General features: G+C 37.7%; 1 protein-coding gene across 4 annotated transcripts in view; it reads left to right on the top strand.

Moving 5' to 3' along the window:
• The window catches only part of PTCH1 (patched 1), a 73,604-nt gene that overhangs the window by 28,929 nt on the left and 26,940 nt on the right, over nt 1–17,735 (top strand). For all 4 annotated transcript variants that reach the window (XR_005255239.1, XM_038124206.1, XM_038124205.1 and 1 more), the window contains 11 exons: nt 624–813; nt 2,119–2,188; nt 2,301–2,392; nt 3,821–4,019; nt 4,666–4,787; nt 6,102–6,249; nt 7,187–7,318; nt 7,618–7,773; nt 8,439–8,537; nt 9,801–9,926; nt 17,380–17,498. Coding sequence is in view for 3 of the 4 variants with exons in the window: in XM_038124206.1 (XP_037980134.1) it covers nt 624–813; nt 2,119–2,188; nt 2,301–2,392; nt 3,821–4,019; nt 4,666–4,787; nt 6,102–6,249; nt 7,187–7,318; nt 7,618–7,773; nt 8,439–8,537; nt 9,801–9,926; nt 17,380–17,498 (1,453 nt within the window). In the remaining variant the exon portion in view is untranslated. The remainder of the gene's footprint in view (nt 1–623; nt 814–2,118; nt 2,189–2,300; nt 2,393–3,820; nt 4,020–4,665; nt 4,788–6,101; nt 6,250–7,186; nt 7,319–7,617; nt 7,774–8,438; nt 8,538–9,800; nt 9,927–17,379; nt 17,499–17,735) is intronic.

Here is a 17,735-nt window from a genome sequence, read left to right on the forward strand (position 1 = left end):
TTTTTTTTTTTCTTTTTTCCCCACCATGTTTTAATATGGAGCACACCATTCAGCTCATGTGGGTTTAGAAACAGATGTTGCACATGAGCAATCTCCTGCATCACAGCAGGCAGACAAAAAAAGACAGACTTTTTTTTTTTTTTTTTTTTTTTTTTGTAAACCAAAGAGAAACATTTGCCTTCTATCTTTGCCAAATTTTTTAGTAGAAGAGTGTAAATAAAAGCCATTATCTTGAAATGTGCTTTTGGAGCAGACTGTACATACAAGTATAAGAATTTGTAACATAGTATTTCTTCTGGTCTGCCAGGTAAAGTTTTCCCTTTTTTCTTCCTCTTCTTTAATTTTTACACTTGGGATATTGGTTATAATATAGAAAAAACAGAGGCTCCAGTTTATGCATCAATGTTTCAGTACAGTAGCAGTAAAGGTATTGTAATGAGGAATGTAGGGCTTTTTTCAGAGATACTGAAAGTTGTTCTTAGTTTTAGAGTTACACAGTGATCAGTTTGAGAAAGATTAGGCCCTGCACACAGTCAGAGTTTTCTGACTAGAGAGTGTTCATCAAAAGAATGCAGAATAAGCAGATACTGGCTAATATAAAGTCCTTAATATTTATCCATCAGTTGGTGGACGAGTGAGTCAGGAGTTAAATTACACAAGGCAGAAGATTGGAGAAGAGGCCATGTTCAACCCCCAGCTCATGATCCAGACTCCACAGGAAGATGGTGCTAATGTACTAACAACAGAAGCTCTCCGACAGCACCTTGAGTCTGCGCTTCAGGCCAGCAGAGTACATGTCTATATGTACAACAGGTGAGGGGAAAATCAAACGTTTTCTTGAACATATGTAGTAGCTGAAAAATGGACGTGTGCTTTCCTCAATGTGTTTTTAAATGGCTAGCACTTCTGAGCCTTTCCCCTGGGGCTGTGTTTTGAGTTGAGCGTCACTGGTTTCTGATAGCTTGACACCGTGGCTTGATAGCTGGGATAAATTGGCATTTAACAAGTAAGATGGGGGACGTGGTGTTACATGAGGCATGCTACAGCATGCAGCATTTCTCTAGGTAAAGGTATAATGTCTGTGGTCTTAAACATAGAACCTTATGGATAGGATTCCAAACATTGAAAATCCTTCCATACTAGAGTTGAATTTACTTGTGAATGTCATAATGAGGTACATAATGGCTGTGAACAGTGGCAGAGGCTAGTGTTCCTCCAATAGTTTGGCTGTAAAGAGAAATGCAGATGTGTTGGAAATGTCAGAGGGTGGAATAAGAGCTGTTTAATAACATAGACAACAGACTGTGCCTTAAAGAGTGTCTGTGGCCCCATACTGGTGGTTGGCAGTTGTGTGTTGTCCAACAGAAAAATAATAATGGGGCACATCAGGACCTGAGGAAGGTAGCAGCACAGGGCTAGGATGTCTCCCTGAAAAATGGTTCTGCCAGGGTTACTGCTTACACAGTGATGTGCCTGGGAGTCCTGCATGTGAGGCACAAAGCTCCCTGTCTTTCAGCAGATGTTTTCAGCACACCCAGCTGGTTCCCCCATGAGCTACTGCTAAGGCTCCTATTATCTTTTACGCAGCTCCTGCCCCTGTCCAAGTCATTAGAAGCCATGGTAGTGGAAGTTGTAATACAGCTGAAATAGGAAGGCAGGAATCTTAATGGTTTATTTTCTTCTGCATGTCTTGGTCCACTGACTATATTTGAATCCTCTGAGGTGGAGGTGGCTTTTCTCCTACTGGTGTCACCAAGTGATACCTTAAGTCACAAGTAGTCTCATATAAATGAGACTGACAAAAATACAAGATGTATTTTTGTCCTATTAACATGTGTTGACTAGCCTGTATGTACAAAAGCACCTCCCTTATTTTGAATGAGTTTTACAGAGGATATGGAAATAACTAAAATAACTGCAATAAAGAAAGGCGCTTTTTTTTTATATCTACTGAATCTATTTTTAATAACATTTGCCTTACTCAATGATTTGCTGCTTGAGGCCAGTGTGTGCATATGAGTCACAGTTTTAAATGTCTGTTACATTTTCAAAATTACTTCTCAGTAAGAAGTAATTTTCTTTGTGCAAGAAAATATTTGTCCTTCATATTTCTTACAGACAGTGGAAATTGGAACATTTGTGTTACAAATCAGGAGAACTCATCACAGAAGCAGGTTACATGGACCAGGTATGTGTAGCAGGCATTTAATTACAAGGTTTGTGTATTTTCATGATTCAGCTTGTGCTGCATTGATTATATTCTCATGTGACTGTGTTTTTCCTCTTTCTGATTTTGACAGATCATAGAACATCTTTATCCTTGCTTAATTATCACTCCTTTGGACTGCTTCTGGGAGGGAGCAAAGCTACAGTCAGGAACTGCCTATCTATTGTAAGGATGTTTTTCCGTAATTTTCTGGTCTGAATGTTTTAAACTCTGTAACTGTGTACAGTGCTTCAGTTTCATTTCCATTGTTTATTCAGATTCTGATTTAACAGGAAAAATAAAAGATGAAACACAGTGTATCTGCATTAAAAATACGCATGGATTTTATTTCATTTAACACAAGGTTTACCTGTTTCTGTGAGATTATTTGTAAATCTCAATTTAAATCCTCTTTTATTTTTCCTATGTTGCTAGCATGCAAATTACAGTGTAAATTCTGAGTTGGAGTTTTAAGAATTTTATGCTTTGCCTTTTTTTTTTTTAATCCCTGGAACAAAGTTGTTTGTGGTGCACTTTTTTTTCCCCCTATAAAATACAAAAACATTGGTTGGCTGGGAATTTTAGACCTAAAAAAATGTCTTGGGTTAATTCCCAAGTCTTCCTGAGGAATAAAGAACAAATCCCTTGCTTCAGGGACCATTAAAGAAACCATATAGTATCTTTTATGGATGGTTTCTCACAGTTTACGAGCGTGATATTAGATGCCCCGCGTTCTTTAAAGAGTTAATTGTTAATCTGTGCAGGTATTTTCTGTTAATTATGCAAGAGTTAGCATTTGAGTTATTGTTTCTGTCCTGGTTTGCATGTCTCTGCAAAAGCAATTTGCAATGGCCATCTCCTAACCTTTAGTATACAGTTTTAGATGGGGAAATAAGGGGGTTTGTGTTTTCTGGTTGGGAGATTCAGAATAATGACTTAAGCCTGGTTAAGCAGATACAGTGTGGTTTGAACCACAGAATAAGGCAGTCAAAAGCCTTTCTGGTCTGTCAACATCACAAATTCAGAAGTGGGGGGTGGGAGACGTGACAGTGATAGTGGTGACAGCCATGGTAGCAAGAAGGCTTGATGGTTGATAGTCAAGCTGCCAGGGTATTTGAAGGAGCACAGTATTGTTACAGATAAACAAAGATCAGTTATATTGATTGATTATATTTGCAAGATGATTTTTAGACTAGCAAGAAGTAATCTGATACTATGAGAAAGGCTTTCTTTCCTCAGCCCCCTCTCTTCTGTCCCTTTCCCCTCCCCCCTAATTCTTTGAAGCAGCAGTTGGCTGCTTTTTTGTTATTTAGGTTCTTGATAATTTGTTTTGCTTTGTTTGTAAGTGAAAGTATTTTTAACCACTTTTACAAGACAGCTTTGTGAGAACCAAGTATTTTTGTTCAAATTACATCTGGGCTTCAAGAAAAGTACATAAACAAATCTAATTAAAGCATGCCTTACATTTTATGAAACAGCCTTACCAGAAAAGGTTTTAACTTGTAGCAGAAAATAACTCAGTTATTTGCTCAAACATGGATTTTAAAGTATGTTTATTTCAGAACTTCTTTTGTCTTTTTTCTATGTGTCTTTTTCTCCTGGTTGCTCTTGCAGAGGGAAGCCTCCTTTGCAGTGGATCAACTTTGACCCCTTAGAATTCTTGGAAGAGTTAAAGAAAATAAACTACCAAGTGGAGAGCTGGGAAGAAATGCTGAATAAAGCGGAGGTTGGTCATGGTTATATGGATCGACCCTGCCTGAATCCTGCTGATCCTGATTGCCCAATCACAGCTCCCAATAAAAATTCCACCAAAGTAAGTTTGCTTGTCCTTGTGCATGTCTTTTCAAGGGAGGCTGGGGCGTGGGGAAGGTTGGGGGAGAAGGTCAAACAGACTAGAAGAAAGTACCATTTCTTCCAAGCTGTATATAGCTTCTATTCTTGCATGATGTCATTTTTCTGTTCCTGTTACCTGCTGTTAGCTCACTGTCATGGATTTTGCCTCGTTGTGTGATGCAATGCTTAATCCTGTACATTTAGAGTGAAAGTACAGTTGTCAGCTGTTGCTGTGGCACTGCAGTGATGTGGCATTTCAGCAAAACAGTGCCCCAGACAGACAATAGCCACTGCTGGAACACAGCTGCTGCTGCACCCCCATGCCATGCAGAAAAGCCTTTCCTCAAGTAGCACCAGTTTTGTTGATTTTTTGTGATGAATTCGAAGTCATAAGCCTTGAATTTATATATCCCTTTATCAGTCACATTAGACTTTGGAGAAATTGCCATCTGGTCAACAAGCACCACCTGGGTGATTTCTTAGCTTGAGTTGTTGAATGCTTTTCTTCTAGTAGACTACCCAGATGGTCTTTAACATCCATGATTCTAATTCACTGGGTGCTGAATTAAGGTATGAATTTATAAAGTTATGAAACCTATTAACTGCTTATTTATTACTTTTTCTAGCCTCTTGATGTAGCCCTTGTTTTGAGTGGTGGATGCTATGGACTATCAAGAAAATACATGCATTGGCAGGAGGAGCTGATTATAGGTGGTACAGTCAAGAACAGTTCTGGTAAACTTGTCAGGTAAAAAAAATATTCAAAGAAAATGTCAGTTTTAATTTGTTAGGATTAATTTTATAGGACACAGTAGGAGGATGATACAAATTTTATTACCCTTCACATGTATTATAAATTTCGCTTCAGGGTAACACGTCTCAAGAGAATAGAATTTAAAAGAATGCTTTGGCTGTTGTTTAAATATAAGGTGGTGTCATCGTTTCCTGCTTCACATCTCAGAATGATGGTGTATGTCAGTCAGAAAGAAAGCTTTTTACTGGCAGCTTTGTTGTTTAGAATGTATGTATAAAGCATTGAACAGTGTGTAAAGCACTGAACACCTTTGATCACATTTTGAAATACAATCAAAGGAAAAAGGAAGGAAAATAATGTGAGTAATGTACTAACTCATTTAACTTCTCTCAGAATTCCAAAATATCCACTGAATGTTTTATTCAGGGTCAATACAGAGAATAGTCTATTTTCATGTCCCTGTATTGTTAAGACAGCTTTGAGTAGTAAAACAAACTCAAACCCATTGTTTTAGACTTCTGAACAAAGACATAGAACACTGGACTTTAGTGGGGAATAAAACTGTGTCATTTACTGTTCTGAAAAATGCAGGTCATACTAAACAAAATCAAGCATAATTTTTTTCCAGAGAACATTTAACCTTTTCAGCATTCACACAACACATTGATAAGTCTCTCAAGAAAGAGCCAAGTAAGGAACTTCTGTTGAAAAAGAAAATGGTTCCTTCTCTTACTAATTAATGGTTCCTTCTTCCTATTAACTAATAAGTGCTTCTGAAATAGTTTTATGGAGTTGCATACTGTGGAAATTCAGGATGGGCTGCCTTTGTGTATTTCCCACAGCTTATTAGGCATGAGGAGTTTAATCTTCTACTTCTCTCCAAGGGGTAAAAAAGACCAAGGTCTTCAAATGACATTTTGCCAGCATTTACAAAACCTCATAGAAATAACTGTTCCTGTGGCATCCTCATAGCAATCTGTCTTATCAAGCATGAACTTCAGTACAGATTTGTAGGGTTTTATTATTTTCTCCTGAAACTAATCCTACTGAAAATAATGTCAAAACTCTTATTAACTTTAGTGAAAACAGATTTAGCCTCAATACTTGCATGAAGCACTACCACTGCACCAGATACACAGTAGAATAATTAAATTCTGTTCAATTGTAATACAAGCAGGTGCCCTATAAAATCAAGAACTCAAGCAAACTCCTGTTAGAATTGCGTTTGGGATTTCATGCAATGAAAATATTTTCCTGAAAATTCTCAGTTTATGCCTATTTTTCCTCTTTCTTCTCTCCATGTCACAGTGCCCAGGCTTTGCAAACCATGTTTCAGTTAATGACCCCTAAGCAAATGTATGAGCATTTCAAGGGGTATGAATATGTTTCACATATCAACTGGAACGAGGACAAGGCAGCGGCAATTCTGGAAGCCTGGCAGAGGATGTATGTTGAGGTAAAATTGAAAATAACTTAGATACTATACTATAAAGTCCTACTAAGATCCACTGCCTACTTTTTATAGTATTTCCTTAAGGAATATGCTTAAACCAGAACTGAGTCATTGTGTGCCTGGTTTTAAGAGTTCTTTTGGTGGTTTGTTGGTTGTTTTTTTAGGTTTTGGTTTTTGGTTTTTTTTTTTGTTTGTTTGTTTGTTTGTTTGTTTGTTTGTTTGTTTTGGGGTTTTTTTGTTTGTTTGAGTGGGTTTTTATGTTTTTGGTTTTGTTTTTCTGTTTTTTCCAGTAAGAAGCTGCTAGGTTATTCGTATATGAGAAGCCATGAAGGTTTTACTTTTTGCTGCCTGGGACAATTTTGTTTAGTTGGGCCTGAGAAGAAACCAAAGAGCTAGCTGGAATTTAAAAGTTTTTGGTTGGCATGATTCTTCTAAAGGTGTCCGGAAAACATTAGCCACCCATGGGCTGCTCCCTCAGCAGCAGCCCAGGTGAGGAGGCTGTGTGACTATGTCTGCCCTCTGTGTCCCAAACCTGCCCTCCACTGTGCTGTTTCTGACCTCCTCAAATGGCCAGGCAGGGAGGGGCAAAGAGATGGCTGGCCTGGGTTAAGCGCAAAACTGGTGCTGCGTTTTGGAGTTACAGGAAGGGGTTCAAGTTAAGTGTTTGTAATGAGCTGGGCATGCAGTAGGCTTTCCTGAAGGGCACAAATTCTGTCTCATAATCAGCAGCTTGCCAGAAAAAAATCAGGAAACACATCAGTGTTGTATCACATCAGGGTAATGTCTGTGTAGAGCATGGGCTTTAGCAGCAACATTAAGGCAAAAAGATTTGATTTCAGATGTGTGCTGTAGAAAATGGTAATGAGTTCTTTTGACTAAATGACTAAAATAGAAGGAAAAAAATCTTTATTCCCACGAAGTTTTATTTTTCTTTTAATAGGTTGTTCATCAAAGTGTTGCACAAAACTCTACTCAGAAGGTGCTTTCCTTCACTACGACCACCCTAGATGACATCTTGAAGTCATTTTCTGATGTCAGTGCTATCCGAGTAGCTAGTGGCTACTTACTAATGGTAATAAAATAAATCTATTTAATTTTCTTTGGTAGTACAGGAAGACTTAAAAATATACTTTATTGTTACCAGTCTGTAGTCCAGAGTATTTTACAAATATTTAAAATAAAGCCTACAGTTTGTAAACTTTACCTCAGGCTTCTCACCTTTCCACTTTGTAACCTCATGACATGTGTATTCTGATTAAAAACTGTGTAAGAATCTGTAGGTGAGTGGGGAAAGACAGCTGATAAATAACGATCTATTCTAATATTTTGGTTTATTTTCCCCAAATTCCCCTCCCTGCCTCCTCTCCTTAGCTTGCCTATGCCTGTTTAACGATGCTGCGGTGGGACTGTGCCAAGTCTCAGGGTGCTGTGGGGCTGGCAGGAGTCTTGTTGGTTGCACTCTCTGTGGCTGCAGGATTGGGCCTGTGCTCGTTGATTGGAATTTCCTTTAATGCTGCCACAACTCAGGTATTTAGAAGACACAAGTCTGCTGTGAAATTGCAAGTACTCTGTTAGTACTCTGTTAATGAATGAACACAAGTCAATCAAGTCAATTGAGAAATAAAGTACTGAAAAAATATTTTGGCTCTAGATTTTTACTTGTACTGTTTTCCTATTTCATAGTTTACACTGTGATAAATTATCATGCTGACAAGTGATAGTGAAGAAAAAACATGTATTATGTAATCTGTATCTTTCTTGTTTGGGATTTCTGTGTCCCAATCCAAGTGGAGGCATCGTAAGTACCTAAGGAGCTGCAGATTTGTTTTTACACCTGAATATACCAGATTGTATATTCTGATGTTCAGTTCTGAAAATATTCAGAACTGAATATTTCAAATTCTGAAAATATCTGGAATGTTACTTGAATTATTATCAGATATTTGTCTGTCCATGACTCGAATTACTTCTGCTGAGAATTTGTACCTGTTAATGGTATATTTTAAATTCCTCAGCTATATTCCACAATAAAAGTTAATACCTGTATTGCATCCTGTCCATTTTCATTTTGCCCTTGGATTTGTGTAGAGTGTTATGTAAAAGTTGCTATAATTAGCCATTTAATGGCTAGCTGCATGGCAGATCATAACACAATCAATTTGGGTTTTGTTTTGTTTTGTTTCTTCCCCAAGGTTTTGCCTTTTCTTGCTCTTGGAGTTGGTGTAGATGATGTTTTCCTTCTGGCACATGCATTTAGTGAAACAGGACAGAATAAGAGAATTCCATTTGAGGTAATAACAAAATTGAGATTTGTGGGAAAATAAAACAAAAGGTTTCCTATAGGAACAGATACTAATATCCAGAATTAATCAGTGGACTTGGGTTTTTTTTAATAGCTTTTCCTAGGGTCTAGAAATTCTTATTTCTGTCGAAATAGGAAATTATAGCAATACATGTGGTCCTAGGACATTTTTGAATGTTCATATTCTTGTTTCCTTTTTTTTTTTTTGTAGTGTCTTAGGTTTATTTTCTCTTGAAATTTTAATTTATAAATGTTTGCATAAAGACAGACTTCCATAATCCAAATTCTACCAAAAAATTTCAGTGAAAGTTAATGCAAATCTAGGAACAAACTCAAATAGGAGCCTTGACAATGAGATGGTAAAAAGAAAGCATAGAATAGAAAAGGGGGAGAGAGAGGGAAGACAGTTACCTTTACTTTTTTCTTTTTTTTTTTTTTTTTGTAGCCTAAAAATTGAATTATTTTCTGTATTTTTCTCTTGTTTTTATTTTCTGAAGTTAATAATTGACCATGACATTTCAAAGCATAACATATAACCGACAGGAAGTCTGAGGTATCATCACTTTTATGATCCTTTGTTAATATTTTTAGTCTCAGTCCAAATTTTCACATCCAGAGTACATCCCATTTAAAACTAGTGTATATTTGCTGATTTTGTTCTGTATGAGTAGCCTTCCATGTGCTTTCTCCAGCTGATTTTGTATGCAGGCAGTACAACCTCGCTCTGTAATCTCTGTTGGCTTCATAATAGCCTGTTGGGTTAGGAAAGGGTCATGTGTTTATCTTCATTTCTTGGTGGGTTTTGTGTGTGGTCCCTAGACTTGGTGGAGTTCTTTTTGTTTGTTTTGTTACATACTTTTTCAAGATGTGTGGCTATGTTATGCCTCTATGCTGTTAATACATACTTATTTTGTCTGAAAAATGAGAACACCAAGTGATTCCACTGGTAAAAATTAAATCCTTCTCAACAGCAGATGTATTTGATATATTGTCAGTATCCATTAGTTGTGTATTCTGAAGCTAGAATCGATTCTAGTCATACTTTCTGCCCTCAAAAACTTGAGCACTTCATCTATGTTCCTATTGAACAGTAAACTTGGTATGTAATTTTCTCACATACTCTGAATTTATATTCAGAATTTAATTGTAATAATTTTTCACAGCTACTGTGTTACATCTGTAGGATGACTCCTTCCTTTGCAGGACATCACCTTATTTGCTTGACTTTTAAGATGCATCCTTTGTTTTGCAGGACAGAACAGGTGAATGTCTGAAGCGAACAGGAGCAAGTGTAGCCCTTACATCTATCAGCAATGTTACTGCTTTCTTTATGGCTGCCTTAATTCCAATTCCGGCTTTAAGAGCATTTTCACTCCAAGTAAGTTTAAACCCTGTTTCGTTAGCTCTGATGCGCTGTGGAAGTGCAATGATAGTACTTGTTAGTAGTGGCACTGGAGCTTGATTTTGGTGTTACTGTGGTTTACTGAGCCAGAACCTCACTGCAGCAGCACCACCGACCTAGCAGTAACAACTGCTGTCTGCTCTCCATTCTCCTGCTCAGAGTCTCTCAGATCCTGCTACCAAGTGAAAGAATACTCTGTCCCACCACAGCAGGGTTGAACGCAAAACCCAAGCTATATGTAACTAAAAAGAAACAAGTTCCCAGATGGATTTGTGTTCTAAAGTCAAGAGGAGTAGGCTGCGGAGTAGTGTGTACTGTAATGTTTCTCAGCAGCAATTTAATCCTGTCATTCATGTTTGTCCAGTTTGCTGCTCTCAAAAACTACCTGTGCAATGACAGCAGTACATATGAATTTGTAATTTTAGTAATTACTGTAGCACTTTTTACTGCCTTACTCACAGTAATTTTAGCAAACTTGGAGGAAACTTAATAATTATGTGTTCCAGATGGGTACAAAGAAAACGTGAATTTTATGTGCTGAACCATACATTGCTTGCTCTCCCTTTCTCTGTCTTCTTGTATTTGTTTGTGATAATATATCTTCAGAAATACGAAATATTTATGATATTGAAGATGGATTTCTTCTAAAAGTGAAGAGTGAAGAAAGATTTGGAAGTTTCTCCCCTGACACAAGCAATTATAGCACTATAGAGCACTGTACTATTTCAGTAGTTATTTTTCTTTTCTGGCCTGGCTCTCCATTGATTTTTATTCTCATTGAGCCATTGGCTACCCAGAGGAAGCAGGGCTGCAATTTTTCCTAGTACATGTGGCAATTACTGCTGTTCGCAGAATGCCTGCATTAAACTGTAAATTGGTAAAGTGTGATTTCAACTATGTTACTAATAATACAGAATCTGAAAAATACAAAAGCTAAAACCTGAGGCATTAATAATTTGTTTACATTTCCTTCTCAATAGGCAATTTGATAGAGATGTAAAGGCCTCATTGGTTTTCTTTATCATTTAGCAGATGCTTGTGGCAACTAAACTGAGATGTTTAGCCTTGAATGGTTAGCAATGTTTATCTCTGCTGATTTGCCAAAAACTAGATGATCTTACAGATCATATCATAGTGAATTGTTTTATTTTAAAGACTCACAGAATAGCTTGAGTTGTAACAGGTCTTTTGAAGGTCATCTAGCTCAACCCTGTCCCCTACACCCTGAGCAGAGACAGCTTTAACTAGATTTTTCTGGGCAACTTGTTCCAGTGTTTTCCTACCCAAAATTTAAAAATTGCTTCTTTCTTATATCTAATTGAAATCTACCCTCTTTCAGTTTAAAGTCATTCCTCTTGTTTTGTCACTACATGCTCTTGTGAAAAACCTGTCCCCAGCCTCCTTGTTGTCCCCCTTTAGGTACTGGGAGGCTGCTGTAAGGTCCCTCCAGAATTTTTTTTTCTTCAGGCTAAGTAATCCAAATTCTCTCAGCCTTTTATCACAGGAGAGGTGTTCAATCCCTCTAATCACCTCTGTGACCCGTCTCTGGACTCAGTCCCATGGGTCCATGTCCTTCCTGTGCTGGGACCCCAGAGCTAGATGCAGGGTTCCAGGTGGGCTCTCACCAGAGCAGAGGGGCAGAATCCCTTCCCTGGCTCTGCTGCCCACGCTGCTTTGGATGCAGCCCAGGGCATGTTTGGCTTTCTGGGCTGGGAGTGCCCATGGCTGGATCATGTCCAGCCTCTCATCCACCAGCACCCCCAAGTCCTTCTCCCCAGGGCTGCTCTCCGTCTGTTCATCCTTCAGCCTGATACCGGGATACCAGGTACAAGTGTAGGTGCAGGACCATGCACTTGGCTTTGTTGGTCTTAATGACGTTTGCATGGTAAAGACTAAGCTTTATATGTGAAATACCTTTGATAGTATATCACTTCTCCCACTGGAAGACGTTATTTATGTCTCCTAAGTTTGTGTCCCAATTTCAAATATTTGATAGGTACCTTCAGCAGCTAACAGGATACTGGAGGTCATCAGACTGTAGTACCTGCTTTATAGAAGTTACATCAGCCTAAATGCATTTCATAAAAAAGTACTCAATACAAATTGACCATTTTGTTGTAATCTCACTGCTGAGCTGTTGGGTGTGAGCCACCAATATTAATTCTCTCTTATCTGATCAAATATTGCTCATTTTTTTTACTTGTTTTCACTCTTCAATGTCAAAATGTGACAGGTTGTCTTTGGAACATATGTGGAGACAGCAGCTGTAATTGGTACTATAATCAGTTAACTTACATATTCCTGTCCTAAAGTAATTTATTTTTGCCTACTACCATCCTACAGACTGAGTCACTGAAAGTTTAAAGTAAAGTCTGCATAGCAAAATGACAAACAAAAAGTTTCCAGTGAGATTTCAGCATACTGTATTATTGTATAAACATGTTGATATTATTCAGAATAAAAACATCAACGTCTTTTATAAGGCAATGATTAATATGGAATTTATGTGTAGGAACTCACATGAGTGTCTAGAAATTAGGATTTGAGTTACTCAAACTTTTCTCACTTGGTAATTTGTCTTTGCTGGAACACAGTAGCCCTGTATACGTATATAAGAGGTGAAACATGCAAAGGAGGAGCAGTGGGAGACTTATATTCATTGATGTCGGAGGCTTATATTCATTGATGCATATATGACTGATGCACTTATAAGTTAGCAACCACTAAAATGAAATCCTTTGTTGTTAGGAGGGAACATCTATTAGTTGATCTGCCTAGCTTCACCAGGTAAAAGCAAAATCAGGTGATACTTTGACCTCAGTACTTGGAATCAGAGAACCATGGCAGTTTTGGTAGGTAGTCTGTATTTATGCATGGATTTCTTTATTTACAGTCTCCTTCATCTCTCTCCCTCTTACTCGAACTTGTTTAAACAAGAAGTCCTTGCTGTTTTGATGGTTTCCTAGCAAAACTTAAAAAGCAATAAAATGCTGCTGCATTTACTTTTCACAGATACTACCATCCTCTCATCTAGATAATGAATTTTTAACAGAGGGGCTTGAAAAAGAAGGATTGCTCTTGACCTTGTTTTGCTCTCCATTCACTTTTCTTAAGACATTACAAGGTAATTGTCAACCTTTGCATAATTTTGAGGCCCAGTATTGGTAAAATAACCTGGCTGCTGAGGGAGAATAAATAATTTCCTGCATCTATAAGATAAACTTTTAGTTAGAAACTCATGTTTTGCACATCAGTGCCTTCTTCTGTCTCAGCTTCTGTCATATTCTGCCAGCTAAAGCAGTTCATTGATACCTCTGAGTTGGTTATTTACTTTATGGAACTTGAATGCTTTAATTCTGATGCTGTCTTAAGAGTCTGCTAGGGTTAGCTCTTTTCAAAACTTAAAAAGTGGAATTTAGTTCTTTTGAAAGTGAGATCTTTGAAGTTAATTACATGCACAAGTAGGGACTATTTTAGCTCTTTCCCTGTTCTATTTTTTTTTTTCATTTGTTAATCTTATTAGTCCCTTATTTAAGCAGTTTTAGGGCTTTGAGATTGCTGAATACGACCTAAATACTCAGTCACAAGAATCATTTCCAAGAGTGCTCAAGACTCTAAAGGAGTAGCTCCTGAATTTTCAGATGCATTTGCTTCTTAAAATGGTGGTGAAGGAAGAGGTTATAATAGGAATGTCTTAAACATAGCCCTTTGTTTTGAGTATAAGTAAAGGAAGTCATGGCGGGGTCTAACTACCTCTGGGCTGTGTTGTTCCCTAAGACAGACTGCTCAGAGACTGTCACACAGTAAATTCTGCCCAGGAAAGATGAGGTAAAAAAAAAAAAATCAACCTCTTCTTTCTTACATCAGAAACTTCCTTCCCTAACAGCAGAGGAGTGATGTGGATCCACTAATGAGCAGAGGTGAAACTTTTCCCAAGAAGTGTTAGAAATAACTTTTTCCCTCACCACAAGAATGACAATTTTTTTCCTAAATGTAGAAGTCCATTACCAGGTGGCAGTGGTGGGTTTCTGGAGGGAAAGAATGTATGCTTTTAAGCTCATTCCATTATCTTACTCTGCTGAAGTGGTTCGTCCCCCACCTTTATCCACACCATTTACCTTTCCCTGCCCCTGACACAAGAATTTAACAAGCAGAATTAAAGCCTAAGGGAAAAGAGGGCAGGGGACGAGGATCTGAGCCTGTACCATATCAGCAGGGAGTTGCAGATAGAGAGCAGTAGGGTGGAAGTTTTCCTGACAGACCTCCTCATCTGTTCATCACCTCTGGCTATACAGCACACCCGGTCTCCTTGGGTGGGCTTCCAGGAATGGCACATAGCAGCACATACTTCAGCGGGGCCCCAGCACATACCTACCAGCCTGGCTCCCTGCTCCCTTGCTGCCTCCGGCACAGACTCTGTTAACAGACTCTGTCTCTGTTAACAGTTGCAGCAGCAATAATATTTTTAAGCTGTGCATTATGAAAAGATGCAAAAACCGTAGCATGTTTCTTAGGAAGTGACCAACATAATTTTCTTCTGATTAATGGAATTTTTTTACTACTCTCTGATCTCATTTCAATGAATGCTTTCATTTTACACCCTTGAGTAGGCTCCATTTTATTCGTTCTAGACTAATCTTTTTTTTGTTGATTTCCTAAGGAAAAAGTCTGAGGCATTTTTCTCTCCCATTTGACCACTGGTCTCCAAAGGTACGAGAGAGGATGCCCTGTTCTCAGAAATCCTAAGCATGCTTTCAGCCTGGGTACTGCCTGTGTTCGGAAAGCTCAGCTGCCACAGTTCCTTGTTGCTTTTACAGATTGTGGCTGTCGTCATGATCTCAGTTCTCGTACTTTCCTATTCCTCAACACTGTGTGTATGAATGACATTGGGAGGGCAGCAGTGGCAGATGCATCGGGTCAGGGACTGAATCACTCCTCAGTAATCAATCCTTTCCTCTCCTTATCAAGTCAGAGGGTGGGGTTTCTTTGATTTTCTTTGATAGGACAACGTATTAGAATTCATACAAGAATGTATTTAGTTGTGAAAGCTGAGAACAGTTTATCTTTGTAATGCTGAGTTAAGGTGGGTGAGGTAGAGTGTGCAATATATAGGTAGTGCAATACTAAGCTCTAGGAATCTATTGAAATTAAAATCAGATCAGAGATTGCTTTGAAATATTTTACTTGCATGGTAGTTAGTACATCAACACTAGGATGGCACAGTGTTCTAAAAAGAGATGTAAGTAGGCAGATTTACTCTGCATTGTTGGATTAGTTTTGAGGCTTCCTAAAAAAAAATCAAATGTCAATATAACTAACTTTAATGGCATCTCTACCATAGTAAAGTATTACTTTTCAGATTCAGTAATATTGGTGATTCAAGGATGTTGGGGTCTAGAAAGGGAACTGATATGGCGTGAAGCATTTGCAGTTTATAGAGCAGAAACAGAGGACTTCTGTTAGTTTTTCAGCCATGCTGAGAGGAGTAAGAATTATTGACTCAGACCTCAGCTATTTTTTCCAAATCTCAGTAAATCTTAGCTGATCCTTGATACAAGATCTTGGTTAGGCACAACTAATTATTCATGTTATATGGGTGATTCAACCTTTTTTTTTTGGTTTAGCACCAGCAAAGAAAGCAGTTGTAAGAACAAGGTCCAACAAACACCTTTCTTTCAACAGCAGCCATTTGTTTTTCTGACAGATTGAATTAATTCTAGAGCAGATCAAAAGCAAATCACTTAATTTTAAAGTCTTGGCTATGACCTTGCATACCTTTCTGTGTGAATATTTATAAATCATTAAATAATCATTGGATCTTTTCTCGCAAAGATGACTAAATACTAATTTGGCTTCAAGTACCAGGTAAATTCTGTTTTAGTAGCCATGTCTGCAGACAACCAGCAGTACTAAAATCTTACTTCAAGCAGGCTGGAGACCAGGAAAGAGAAACAGCAATAAAATCAGCTTTTGTGCACAGTATATTTATGATTGAAATTACTGGAAAATGTTTACATAACTAGTTGACTCTGTCATTTTAAGAACAGTGAAAACAAAATCTAAGCTTTTTATTATATTCTGACTATTTCAAAACTGTAAAAATAATTCAGGATGTTATTAATTGGATTTATGCAGATAAATTAAGATTAATTTAAATTTAATTTTGAAAATCACATTGTTTGTACTGCCAGTTTTGAGGTCTGATCTCTCAAGATCAAAAGAAACCTTATATCATTTTTGGAAAAAAAGACATCACATTTGTATTGGGTCATTTTTGTAGCCCAACTTTTGTTCTTTAAGACTGTATTAACCCAGTAATTTCAGAAGTTACAGGTGGAGGCACTTGATAGTTTATATATAGATAGCTTAATATGAAACTGGGCTACTATCGAGATAGCTGCTGCTTACTGAATGGGTGAAACATAAGGCTTTCAAAGGGTTTTTTCTTTTAATTGGTTGGTGGCTGAAGAATTTTTTTCCCAGTGTTTCCCTACTCTTACAACTGTCTTCCAGTTGCAAGTGCCCAGCTTTCCTTTGTGATGGGTAAGGCTCCTAACAATTCTGCATTATAAATAAACGCTATCAATAATAATGATAGATGCTGCACCACATATGCTTATGGAAATTCTCTGGGAATCTCTGTGTGGGAAAGGGTTTGGAGTATGGTTTGAAAGGGGGTGGGTGGGGAGGTTGTTTTTTTCATTATGTGATACTTGCTTTACAAATTAAATCAAGTATTCTTGTTCCAATTTAAGACTCATTTTGGTAGACTGGCTCATAAATCAAGCTCTGTTAAACACAGGCATATTAATACATATATTTGCTGTGTGGTGTTGGTTTAATTTTGATTCTACTTTAAAAATAATCCCTGATAAACTCAAAATATTGCTCTTTCTTGGCTAAACTTTTAAGTAAGACTATCAAGTGCAGAGTATTTCACTAAAGTGATCTGTTTTTTTTTAAATGTACTGAGATCTTATTTTCTGATTTAATACATGCTGTAATATTATTGTGATACTTAAGTTTCTTCAGATCCCATAACTGTAAGACCTTCAGTTCTAGTTTCAGGTTTTCTTTGATTTTATTTTGCTTTGAGACTCTAAATATGTCAGAATTTTATGTAAAAATATGATTATGGAGTCAACAGACTGTTTTTGCTCTTTAAAAATAATCACCACCTATCCAGGCACAGATGTATTATAATAATACAGGGTTCAGTATTAAATAAAGTTAATTCACCACAATAGTCCTACCATAATGAAATGGGAATGTGAGTATATATCTCTCAGTTTGCTCAGGCAAAAGCTTGAAAGCATCAGGTGGATTGCAATGGTAAATGGGGATGAGAATTGAAAGCGATTTTATGCTTTGTAAAGCTGATGCCCTAAATTAAGTTTAGTAGCATTACTTATCCTATGATTGTCTCTAGGCAGCAGTTGTGGTGGTGTTCAATTTTGCTATGGTTCTGCTGATTTTCCCTGCTATCCTGAGCATGGACCTTTATCGTCGGGAAGACAGGAGACTGGACATATTTTGCTGTTTTACAAGGTGAGAGTTAGCAGTACCTTTGTCCTTTCTGTGGTCTGCAATCAGTGTATCCATTCCTTGTCAGGAGTGGTAGTTCTTCACTAAAGTGGGGTCAGCATGTTATTGTTACCATTTCATTGCTAATGACTGGCTTACATTTGCTACCTTGTTTTTTACCTGCCTGAAGGGAAAAGCTGAAATACATCTGTCTCCCTCTCTTCCCCCACATCCCCTTTCTCTCACACTTTTCCCTTCATT

This window comes from Motacilla alba, chromosome Z (genome assembly GCF_015832195.1).
Source record: "Motacilla alba alba isolate MOTALB_02 chromosome Z, Motacilla_alba_V1.0_pri, whole genome shotgun sequence".
Taxonomy (NCBI): Eukaryota; Metazoa; Chordata; class Aves; order Passeriformes; family Motacillidae; genus Motacilla; species Motacilla alba.